The 12,918-nt window shown below is 39.0% G+C and overlaps 2 protein-coding genes across 3 annotated transcripts; one reads left to right on the forward strand and one right to left on the reverse strand.

The window, feature by feature from the left end:
- Nucleotides 1-815: 815 nt before the first annotated feature.
- Nucleotides 816-3,876, reverse strand: nenf (neudesin neurotrophic factor). 2 transcript variants are annotated; one of them, XR_013792288.1, is made up of 5 exons: nucleotides 3,638-3,876; nucleotides 3,435-3,495; nucleotides 3,006-3,109; nucleotides 1,449-1,719; nucleotides 816-1,398 (listed from the first exon to the last, which is right to left on the reverse strand). XR_013792288.1 is itself a non-coding variant. In XM_079528262.1 (4 exons), the coding sequence occupies exons 1-4, from the start codon at nucleotides 3,779-3,781 to the stop codon at nucleotides 1,540-1,542; spliced, it is 489 nt and encodes a 162-aa protein (XP_079384388.1). In that variant the 5' UTR covers nucleotides 3,782-3,876; the 3' UTR covers nucleotides 816-1,539. The 2 variants fall into 2 exon arrangements, 1 of the variants encoding a protein (XP_079384388.1); XM_079528262.1 differs by having other exon boundaries at nucleotides 816-1,719.
- Nucleotides 3,877-4,189: 313 nt separating this feature from the next.
- On the forward strand, nucleotides 4,190-11,746 carry pacc1 (proton activated chloride channel 1). Its single transcript, XM_079528070.1, has 8 exons — nucleotides 4,190-4,661; nucleotides 6,163-6,256; nucleotides 6,699-6,908; nucleotides 7,651-7,802; nucleotides 9,121-9,263; nucleotides 9,730-9,871; nucleotides 9,970-10,077; nucleotides 10,271-11,746. The coding sequence occupies exons 1-8, from the start codon at nucleotides 4,626-4,628 to the stop codon at nucleotides 10,430-10,432; spliced, it is 1,047 nt and encodes a 348-aa protein (XP_079384196.1). The 5' UTR covers nucleotides 4,190-4,625; the 3' UTR covers nucleotides 10,433-11,746.
- Nucleotides 11,747-12,918: the final 1,172 nt, after the last annotated feature.

Genomic DNA, 12,918 nt, shown 5'->3' on the forward strand with positions numbered 1-12,918 from the left:
GACAAGTGGTTGTCTTGTCTGTGCTTTCCCTAGCACCAACTGTAAGAGTTAGCACTGACAAGGAACTAGTATATATTTTTCATGTGATATTGCACTTGGGTGATATTATATTGTCCAACACTGACCCATTGACCCATCTGCTTTATAGTGGAGGTATACTGTTTCCAATATCCAATTTTAGAATATATCCTGCCTGTTTGTGTTGTAAAATATAGAGTAACGGATAGATTGATCTATTCTGTTGTACAGCAACTGTGTCACATGACCACGTCCTTTTGTCAGTATTTACTTATGTAACGAGTCAATATGTTCTGCACCATTGTAACCATAGGAAAAATTACCGTACAGGTACATTATGATTTGGCATTTAGCAGACGTGTTCATCCGGAGCGACATAAAAAGTGCAAGATTGAAAAAAGCGGCATGGAATGAACCCCAGTAAACCAACAACAGGGTAGGTCAAGAAAATAGATTGTTAAGAAAATGTTCCATAACATAACATAAGTATTAACTACTGCAACTGACACTTAAAGTGATTTGGATGACATAAGAGATTTACGAACTGTAAAAAAAAAAAAAAGAAAAAAAAAAGATAATATTAATATAGCCCCTGTATTCTGACACATTGTTGTGCTCAGATATTAGTTCTAATGATAAATTGTCTTTGAATAAAAATACTATGTATTAATGATATTTATACACAAACCATACACAACAAAATAACCATAAGAGTGCTTTGGGATGTTTACACATTCAGAGCATTTGAGTACGAGTTGTCAACTTAATTACAAACATAAAGGCTGCACGTAAATGTCATTGAACATTGTTCATATCTTTTGGAACCTTTTATTTTAATTGTATACATTACTAATGAAATAGATATGAAATAGATCTCCAGGCAAACAGTTGTCACACAGTGACATTATATACTAAACATACATACTGTATTTCCTTCATTTGACCTTTTTTTTCAATCACAACAAAAGGGAGGAGTATTTATGCTCATTTATGGTCTGAAGACTATCACTGCTTTGTATACACTTGCATGTGAAAAGGAATAGCTCATCTAGGATTATACAATAGTGTCAAATCCCTACTGTCAAATACAATCCTTGTTTGCAAAAAAATAAAAGAATCAAGAAAGCCTCATATCCACATCAATATACGTATATTAAAAAGGATAACGTGTGCTTTGAATGGATTTCACAGGTGCTACTCAACTTAATCAGCTCAAGTAATATGAAAATCCATCAAATAAACTAGTAATTTCTAGTAGTAGTAGTTTCCTCCACCTGCATTATGTTTCCTTATGTATTGGTGATAACTTTCTCACTGTTGGACAAATTCTGAATGTATGTTTTACAGTTTACACTGTAATTTAAAGCCTGATAAATGTACCTTTAATGATAAATTACTCAAAGGTGTAATATAAAGCCTGATAAATGTACCTTTAGCGATAAATTACTCAAAGGTGTAATATAAAAAGGTCCTTTCAAAATGTGAAAATATATTTAACTCGTCTCTCTATGTAAAAATAGATTAGAACTCATCTCTCTTGAGTTGGAAATGGGGCTGGTCCTCAGGTTTGAAGTTCTCATTTGGACTTCCATCCTCATTGAGGATACAAGACGCAGTGTAACCCACGATGGGGTATTTGGCTTTGTATGTTCCCTCAAATACACTGTCCAGGGATTTTAGTTCCTCTTCTGTCAGGCCTGTCTGTCAAACAATAGAAGGGAAGAAACGTTCCTGAAACATTCAAATTACATTTTTAACATTTAAATACAAGGCATTTCCTCAAATAGGAAATAGGTTAGGGCAGTGGTTTCCAAACTTTTCAGGTGGAGACACAAAAGAGAGATTAGACATTTGCCTGCTGCGACCCAAAATATTGAAAATAGCAGATCTACAATGAGCACACAGATCAAATGATCTTAAATGACTAGATTACCACCATCAAAACAACTAATATTGATGTAGTCACAATCCACGTGTATTAAAGATGCAACATATCAATATCTGTTGTAATCATGGATTTTTTTACATCCGGATATCCCGTCCAGGACAGGTTTCAGACGCGCCTCCTCAGAAGACTCAGATCTGAACCCATTTGATTTGGCGTTGGGAACCTGTTGCGACCGCATTTATTGATTGATTGAAATATTTATTAACAGTTTGCAGAATTACAGTACATTTCAAGCACAAACTCAATACAAAGACCCAATTAAGCATTACACTTGTACAAGAGGGTCCACCTTGTTCAATTCATCAAAACATTTAGAGACGTACAAATAGACACTTCTATATAGTCAAAGAACAGAACGGGAATTCATCATAAGGGAGGTAAAAAGGGAAAAGAAACATATACAGTGAGGGGAAAAAAGGGTGGGCGGTGGGGGGATTCAGATTTTATGGAGGCCAGTTTCGAATTGCAGCCATCCGTAGTTGCCCTTTGAGAGCGGTTTTGAAGGAGTCAAGGGATTCACATGTCTTAATGACTGTTGGTAGGGCGTTCCACATTTTGGTGGCATAGGAGCGAAAATAATTTAGTCCCTTGTTTGTGCCGAATCTGGGTTGTACATGGTTCGTTGCACTTCCTCTGGTGTTGTGGGTGTGGACTTCGTTAACATTAAGGAAGTATCTAGACAGGTACATGGGTATCTTGGTGGTGTATCGAATCTTGTAGACCAGACCCATTGCAAGATGCTGTACTGGGTTCGGGGGGTGAGGCCAAGTGCATGCCCTTGCTAACGTCGACCCCAGGCAGGGTTTGAACCCACAACCTTCCGCATGAAAGGCATAAGCTCTAACCACTACACTAGGGTAGTCAGTTGTAATCACCCTCTCTGTTATTTAACTAGAGTGAGTGCCTATGTAGAAACTTGCTATGGATGTTACAACACTGGTGTCCTTATTTTGGTCATTATTAGAGGCACTTTTTTATGTCAAATAAAAGTAATACTTTTGTTCATGCTCCAACTTATTTCTGCTTTTCATCAACTCACAGTGTCAGATGTCAAGTCTGCAGGATCTAGGGACATTTTAGCCACAGCCCTTGTAGTATCCTTGCCAACCAGGGCGTTGTATGGCGCATCTTTACCATAGAACTCTGCAGAAAACAAAATACAAATGTGTCAACTGTCAATTACATTTTATTTAACTTTTGAGTGTCTTATTTAGATGAGGCAGCATTAGAGCAGGCCTAAGAATCAAATGGATATTAATACGGTAATAATAATAAACTTAGTTTTGTTACATCTACTGGGATGTTAAACATTAACAACCAATACCACGCCAATAACGAGGTCCTACAAATTATTGTTCATCATGGGTGACAGTCAGAGCTGTGTCACCTCACCCATGAACTTAGTGATAAATTCATGTTCAGGTTCAGTTCAGTGAGGTCGCAAGCCCACCTTATTTCTGTTATTTACCTTTTCCCTTGGTAACATCAAACACCACTCCTTTTATTGCCATGTAAATAGGCTGTCCCTCCTAAAACAGGATAGATGAATCATTACCAAGGCTACTCCATATAAAACCGGACGCACGCGCACGTCGCGCGCGCACACACACACACACACACACACACACACACACACACGCATGCGCGCGCTAGACTAGCATGGCAACTTACCTCGCTCCCGTCATATTTTGTCAGCTCTTTCTCAGTGAACAAACGGACAGGTTTGCTGGCAGGTTTATGTTTCAATTTAATATCTTCCGCCAAAGTTGTATACAGTAGAATGGTTAACATGACACAGAGTTGTAGCGTTGCCATGGTTAACCCCTGAAGTTGAATCTAACACGGAAATTGCGCCTCCTTCCTGTGTACTAAAGTCATGTGTGCATTTAGCACACTGTGATTGGCCCGCACAGCACAGCAGCCACAGTTGTGTAAAACAAATCATGGATGTATCATGTATATTACATGTAGAACCCATAATCAGTCAGTGTCTCAGTCACATGCACGGTCAGACCCCTTTATACATTAAAACAACATTGCTACGTGAGCATTTATAGCATAGGTATGTTTCTTGACAGACACTTCCACAATTTCTCAGTTCAAAATACTTTGGATTGGATTCTATGTAAGCCACACAGAATCACAGAACAAAGATGTGCACACTTCAAGTGCCCACTGCCCAGCTCTGCAGTCCCCACTTGACAAAGGTGCACTGGCCGCTGTTGCAGTTCACAAACACATTTCTCAAGGCTGGGATCGAGGGCCTAGTCAACATAGCCTGGCTAATAAGCCAGACTAATATCACACAACACTGGCAGGCATTTTTTTTGCCAACGGCTGATTCGGTCTGGTTTATTAACCAGGCTATAGTCAACAGGCTACACAAACTGGTTTAACGCTAGGAGGCTTTTCTTCGAGGACGCATGCAGGCCAGGAGGGAAGTGAATATATTAACCAAGGGAAGGAGTAGAGACGGCCGGGGATGTGCCAGTGTCGTGACAAAATAAGTTGTTGTGACTCCGTCACTGGGGGAAGAAGAAGGGAAACACTATCTCCCCAAAATGCAGCATTTAGTATTACAGTTCATTTTCTGACCTTTAACTAATGAATACCGAGCCGGATTATTCGATCAATTATTCATTGAGAGAAGTCCATCGGAATGCTTAGGAGGGAGCGCTCCCCTACATACCAGGAGGTGAGCTTGAAACTGTGTGTTTGAAGTACTGTTACTGTTTACACAGTTGCCAGTGAATGTTCTGTTATCTTTCAGGTTCCTTTCCATTGTTAACAGAACAAAAACAATGTGCACATTGCATTTTAGCGTGAGCTGATCGAAGATAGAAATAACGTATCATGTGACTGTAAGCAGCAGTGCTTGAACTGTCCGTCGCAGGTACGATGGTGTCGCGCGTTTAAAACGGCAAATATACACGCTCACAACGCCTCCAGACCACAGTCTATGCTCCAGACGCAACACGCTATGAGCTTGTAGATCGGCTATTTTCGGGTTCGCCACCGTCATGCGACGAAGTATACAGTCATGCTTTACAGCTGACAGACTCTGAGATGAGGCATGTTTTGTTTGTTTGCTTTCTTCGGCACTTAATCATACTGTAACTCACTTTTCCAACCAGACAAAAGTACCACCAGAGTTGTATGCTGTTTGTTTGATTGATTGAAGTATTAACAGTTTGGAGAATTACAGTACATTTCTAGTACAACTCAATACAACTAGCCTGTTAACTGTGGACGACACCATAAAGCATTACACTTGTTTACAATAGGGTCCGCCATGTTCAATTCATAGAGACAAATATACAATAGCCAAAAACAGGAAATCGTCATAGAGGTCATGAATCTCATGATAATTATGCCTTTATGCTGTCTCAGTATACTTTACTTAAGTAGCATGTGATGCACACTCTTTCAAAGCCAAAACATTTGTGTGATAGTTCTCATTGTTGCTCAGGCTGTGCAAATACATTTTGTTTTACTAATACACCCTATTTCATCTTAATGTAATATAGCCTACCTATAGTACTACCTACAAATCAACAAAACTAGTAATACTACTCTGTACCATATAGACTGCTCTGCTTTGAGAGCTTTACTTGATTTTGTTTTCACAAATGTGGGTTTCAAATATATCAGCAATCAGGGGCGAATTCTTCTTATAACTGTCAGGGGTGCTCCAGCTACCAGGCACCCCTGTAGTTGTTGTTGCTGTCAGCAATCCACTAGCCACATCTTTAAAAAATATATATATTCAAAGACAAGACAGTAACAGAGTAACTAGTTTAAAAAAACTACATTTGTACATTTTGACAATCAGCTTTCTTCTTAATGGACTGTATATGATATGGAACACATTGCCAAGTTGCCAAACTGATATCAAAATAATTCCAGATATACATGTTTTTATTGTTTTCATAACAAAGGTATCTAAAAGCAAACCAGAGCTGTAGCCTACCCATTTTGTCATTGTATTGTTGTTTTGTTTTAGTTGTTTCACCTCATGTGTGTATTTGTTTGTGATCATGTTTGTTTTATTGTACCTCCTAAGTGTATTGTGGTTTTATGATAGTGGAAAGTTGGACATTAGCCATATAAACTCTCTGCACACCAGTTTCATATGTACCTATTAAATAAAGATCAACTAATGATACAGTGCTAAAATATCTGACTTTACCTTACAGTTTGATGATGAAGAAGAGAACCAGTCTCCAGACCTTTTCCAAGACGTTACTGATGACCCAGACCCAGAGGAGTGTAATGGCAGTATCTCACAAGGTGAACCATGTCTCTGTCGTACTATGTCAAGGCCTTGATATGGCCAGGGATGTGGTGGATGGTAGATTAATTTACCTACTAATGTGGTACCTTTTGTGAACACAAAACATGTTTATTTTTTTCTTTTAGAAAATTAAATATAGATTAAATACAAATGAATAATGTTGTTTCGCACTTCAAAATAGGGTAGTTTTCAGATTTTTATTTATTTACGGTATATTGACTAGAGATTATCTTTAATCCTTTTCTTTATTTGGTGTTAACTCCTTGGGGTTTTGCTTCCACAAGGAGGTTAGTATGTGTAGAAACTAAAAGGTGCTCTCATTTGCTCACTTCTGTACCCCCTTTTCTGTTTTCTAAATTTCTAGGCACTCCCTTGTATTCTGTGTATTGAAAAGGTTCACTAATTGTAATCACCTGTTTTTCTTTCCTTTCAATGCAGAGGATGACGGTAAAGATGGCTCACCATCGATAAAATTCAACAAAGCATGCCTGAAAAATGTATTCACGGTTGTGCTCATCTTTATCTACCTGCTGCTCACCGCAGTGGCTGTCTTCCTGGCCTACCAAACCATCACTGACTTTTTGGAGAAACTCAATCACCCTGTCATGTCCGTAACTTACAAAGAGATGGACTCATTTTGTCCTCCTGGTGTGTATGAATATTGAATAATAATTTTGGGTATAAATTAGGGACATAACTTGGAAAATGTGTAACTGTCGGAGCATACAGTGATCATAAATGTTTTTTATACAAACAGAAAGACTAAATGTCATTCTACCTTCACCCTAGAAGCGACAAACCAACAGCCTACAAGTCATTTTCAGTAGAGCCAGCGATATGAAGTTACAAGCTGACACCCAAAATTTGTTGCTGCATCACAAAAATAGTTGAGCTGGCTTCAACCTTTTTCATTGCTCCAATGAAGCAGTGAGGCATCATTTAATCATGTCTTATTTCACAATTTAGACTCCCCTTCCTCCTCCCCACAATTCCTACTCTGTTCTGTAAAAAGGAAGAACAACTCATATTGGTGTTAAATAATTCAAATCAGATTGAATACTTTCCTTACATGTTTGATAACAATGTACTGTATATGTTATCAAATGCAGTAACCATAACCATTGTAAATGCAATAACCATACTTGTACTTTTGCCGCTAGTCTGAACGGCTGCATGTAGCCTAATTATTTTGCTTTTCAAAAGTCTTCCCTGATTTAGCTGTCCCAACTCAATGTTAAGTAATTACTGACTTACAACACCAGCATGTGGAATGGTGTGCAACACAGTGAAGTGCATGCAAGCCAATAAGCAAGTGTTGCTTCAGCTTATTTGTCTTTGTGGTTTTGGCATTATTACATGTTATGTATTCCATGTTTTCTTCTTTGAACAGGCATTGCTTTGTATCCAGGGAAGGCTCAACTGCTCGGTTGCAAGCATCACTACCATGACATACCTCCTTTAGTGGAGCCAGGGAAGCCTCAGGAAAGTGACTGTGTGATAGAAAACGTTACTTACATAGGCCCATTCACAAATCAAACAAAGGTCAGTGACACACTATGATTTATTGGTAACGACTCAGGAACGCTCGCCCCAAAACACTCTTGTGCCCATGTTTTGCACTGAACTTTCGCCCCCAGCTGTGGACCACTCGCCCCACTTGGCACAGAACGCTCGCCCCCAGCGAGGCGGACCACTTGGCCCGCTTGGTGAGAACAGACTACAGTACTAGTACAGCCCTAGGAAGCAGTTAGGCAAAAAACAGTTTAATTACAACGATGGAGGCACACCGTCTGAAACGGACTTGAGCCACGAGAGGCACCGCCGGCAAGTGAGTCGAACGTGACAAAGTCCTCTTCAGCCGATGCAGCACAGTTCGAGTTACGACAGAAAATAATAACCCCCCACCCCACCCACTAGTCTTGGTAACCCTGAGACGTCAAAAAAAGTGGTCAAATGGCCAGAAATACCTGGTGGGTTCGACTGTTCCGAGGTCACCGGATTTTACTGGGGTGAATGGAATTTGCTGGCCAGAAACATGTGATTCCGATTATTCCAAGGTTGCCGTATTTGAACCAGGGCGAGTGTGTTTTGGTGCGAGCATTCCTGAATTCGATATGTTTAGCTGAGTTTCATAGACATTGAACATATTCCTGTTGCTCATTTTACTTTTACATTATTCTCCGGGGAATCCCTAATGCCATTCCCCACACTCGCACCCCCAAGTATTTACGCAAATGGCCACCATGTGGGTATGGTCAAAAGATTCACTGTCATGGGTGGAATCCATGGTGTAAATCTAATATTTTCTTTGACCATGAATGTGTAGAGTTTTTTCAATGTCTCTCTATGACGGTATTTACACTGCATTATGTGAGCTGAATCTGGATAATGTTATCTCTGGATATGGAAAAATTATTATTGCTCAATGTAGTCTCAACATTGCAATCAGAATGGGATCAGATCTGCCAGAACACACCTGGAGGTGGTCTGGCTCACATTATGATCGGTTAACAATGTAAAGTCACAGTCGAGATCGGATCACTCATTATTCAGAAGAGATATCCATGCAAAGTGTAAATGGGATCTTTGTCTATCCTACTAAAATCGTCTCCTTGATTGTGGTATATCTTTCAGTTAAATGAGTGACTTAAGCCCGATTGATTCATACCTTGTTGCATGATGGTGTAGTGTAGTTCACAACAAGTCGTAATCGAGGCAACTTGTTGTTAGAGTGTTGGTCTGCTATATGGCATGTGACAACGTCGTGTGGCGAAGTATAAATTAGGCTTGAGAAACCAGAACATTGTGCTAAGGAAAAAAAACATACTGTCATACTTACTCCTCTTGTCTTGTGTTGTAGAAGCAAGCTCTGGTGGTCCGTGGCCCATCTTATGTCAGGAAGAAAGAACTGATCTTCATGCAGTTCAGTCAAAATGAAACTGAGGAGGATTTCAGTGCCATCACTTACATGCTTTTTAACAACTACACTGATTTGAATTCAAGGTAAAAAACAAGAAATGATTACATAGTAAATTAGTAATAATGTTTCAGGTGAAAGGCGCTGTCTCCGTTGTCCCCCTTTTTGTCTTTGTATTTCCCCCCATATTATTATTATTATTATTATTTTAGTAACGTGTATGTTTCTGTGTCGCAACCTTGCGGCTGCCCTTGTGGGATTTGTAGGACGCACGCATGACCCGTCCTTGCAAGACCCGTTTCCATTCAGGGAGAAAATATGTTTTAGAATAATGTGATTTGACAAAATATAAATGGGCTTGATGCTATAAGCCTGGTAAATGCAAACACAGAATTATTTAAGTTCTTAGTAAAAATATTATCATCTGATTTATCATAATCACAATGTTATGCCAAGACAATGGTGAATGGTCAGTCTGTGTGATAGTTGCTTTGCTCTTTTATTGATTTATGCAGTAGGTAAGGTGTCAGCTCTGCCATTCTGATTCTCTAGTGCAGATAAATCAAAGTTCATGATAGACTGTGAGAAGAATTACTCCATGTGGACTTTCTCTGGAGGATTCAGAACCTGGGTCAAGATGTCTTTGGTGAAGACAGCTGGGAAAAGCAGCGAAGCTATGGAGTTTCGGCAAGAGGTATCATTTATCTTTTAAGTTTCACATCGTTTTAATGTTCATTTTGGTTAATTGTTAAAAGAAAAACAATTTCATGATCTATGTTTAATATCTTTCAGTCGGGTGTGGTCAAATTCATTGACAAGAGGCCTGAACAGGAGAGGACCAATCAACTTTTCTTTGTGGTGTTCGAATGGAGAGATCCGTTCATGCAAGAAATCAGACTGGTATGTTCTACCCCTCCCCCGTTCTCTCCCATGTAGTAGTATAAATAATATAATGGCAATTATATATTAATATTAGTTTTAGCAGTAGTAGTTTTACAAAATATTAACTATAATTAATATACAGGGTACATAGTGATTTTCAAAACAGAGCCTTAAATATAATCTCAACACTCTATTCCACATTTCCAAACAGATTGTGACTGCGAATCCCTGGAACTCCATAGCCATTCTCTGTGGGGTGTTCATGGCTCTTTTTAAGGCTGCAAACTTTGCTCATTTTACTATCAGATGGATCATCAAGATGCGCAAAAGACACCAGAGAAACAGAACAAGGGAACTTAACCAAATTGGCTGAAGCATACTGCAAATAAGCATTTGCATTTCTCACGAAATTGCCGTCAAGGTCCACATCACCTAAGATTCAAACCATTATTTAACTCATTCGCAGCCTAGAACGCAGAGATTGTCTTTTGACGTCTTATTATTTTATTTATCAATTACGTTTCATAACGCTGTTCTGCACCCGTCTGTATCGCTCCGGTTGCTGTGCGAGGGAAGTAAACAGGGAAAAAAATAGAAGTGACAAGTCTGACAAGTATGTCTATGGGAACGGATTTTTTTTAGAATCTTTTCCAGGCTGCGTTTTTTTTTTAATGTTTTGAATATTTTGTTTTTATTTTCAATTGATTTGCGGCTCATAACTAAAGCATTGATGATCGGAGTTGCAAAATGTGTTTTGGGTGAATTAAATAACATTTGCGGGACTCATTACATAGCCGATTTTATACTTTCGGTATTCAGTCTTTTCGGTCTTCCGGCTTTCAAAATAAGATCCTCGTTCACTTACTGCACATTATGGCGTTTCTCGAGTACGAATCCAGCCACTAGATGGCACCAGATGGCGGCGAATTAGTTTGTGATCATTGATATGATTATTTTTGGGATAACTTCACTACATGCAGTGTTTTGCAATTATTGTTAAGGATTGTAGACACAATTGTTTGGAGATAAATGTATGTCATATTATGCCAGCATTTACATTCTGGTCACATTTTAACACTAGTTTCTCACAGAGCTTTAAAGTTGTCTCAATCATTTCTCTAAAAAAGGTCAAATTCACAACGATTGATTTATTGAACCTCTGTGCCTTTTATGTGTTAATTATTTTTATTATAATACATTTAATGTTGTAGGCTGAGAGTTCTGCAGAAGAAAATGGGACTGGAAATTTGAGTTGTACTATGCTACTGATGTAGTTGCACTATGCTATATATAATGTATATGTAAATATGAAAACGTTACTGAAGGCTTATGTTTGGTAAGGGATTTAGTGAAACTGTCAAAATATTGCTGAAATCGCCTTGCTGGATTGTTCTCAGGTGGATTATAAAGGGACTATCACATGTCTTGTTGTACCTTACATTTGTTAATGTAGCATTCATGGCAACTTAATATCACACTGTTTGTGCATAACTGTGAAATTATGGCTTTTAAACTACTGACAATGTTCAACTCTAAGTCTTTTATGAGAATTACCTGTTTATTATCTATTTAAGGTAGTGCTATTATTGTCACATTATTGGTCTATATTTAAGGTAGTGCTATTACTGTCATGTGACATACTGAACATAAAGAGTATAGATGTGGTTATTATACACATAAGACTTGCTTTCTGGATTTTCTTTTCAAAGATTCGCATTGATTCATCATCTGGAATGTACTTGAATTGATCTAAATGATGTTATATGAATAAAAAAAACATTTCTGAAATACAAATTATGTCCTTACTAGCTATTTATAGATGAATGACCTGCACCTTTATTTACCGGTAGATCTAGCCTACAGTTGATCATTGTCAAGGGCAATATCACTCAGTTTAAAATTGCTCATGCCTTAACCTAACCTAGGGGCCAGGGAATTCACTTTGGAAAATACAAATAAAATCCCACGCCCCAGTACAGATCAGTGTTAAATTTCTCTGCCAGTAAGACAACTTAATACCGGTCCTCCACACACAAAAAATATATAATGAAGGAGAAAGTGTAACGCCCAGGATTCAAACCCTGATGTGCCGCACGGGAAGGGACACTATAGTCAAAGGGGAATCTCCCTTGACCGGGGGAGATGTTAGACTTTTGGTCTTAACGGTATCTTCAGTGATTTTACTTAATTCAAATATCACTTCTTTTTTTTGGGTTGTGATAATCCTCCCTATACTATAGTGTGCTGACCATATAAGGAGTTCCTCCCTGTCCCCAGTTAACCCCTGAGGTAAAAAAAAAACCCTCAGGTTTCGTTTTTGGCTAGAGGGCCCAGCCTTCATCCAATCAGGATAGAGAGGGGCCTTCCCCCAATCATGATCGAGCGGGGGCCCCACTGTAGAGCGTGTGCATGTGCACATCTTGTTACCGGGTTGCCCTACTCGCATATATTTGTGCTGCCCCCCTCCCGACGCGAGCGCTGCTTTATCTCATGCAGATCCAGTTTGCGAGGACGCACACATGGGCGTGCGTTATTACGTGGTGGAGCCACGGAGAAAATTGTTATTATGAGGGCCGGCTTGGCACATTTTGTTGCCCCCCTCGGTGTGTTGCTTTCTTGGGTTTAAATACTCTTAGCAGACCTTGTATTGAACTGTAACAAACTGTTTTTTCTGCAAACTTATCAAAGTACTCAATCAATCAATCAAACTCCACTGGCCATTTGTGAGAGACAAGGTTTTCTGCCACTTTGTGTTCTTAAAATACACGTTTTGCTACCACTGTCCACTACTATAGCGATTACTACTGATACTGATTGATTTAATGATTTTCCAAAAGTTGCAGGCACTGGGTAGGGCGG

The sequence above is a fragment of the Electrona antarctica genome (genome assembly GCF_951216825.1).
Source record: "Electrona antarctica genome assembly, chromosome: 18".
Taxonomy (NCBI): Eukaryota; Metazoa; Chordata; class Actinopteri; order Myctophiformes; family Myctophidae; genus Electrona; species Electrona antarctica.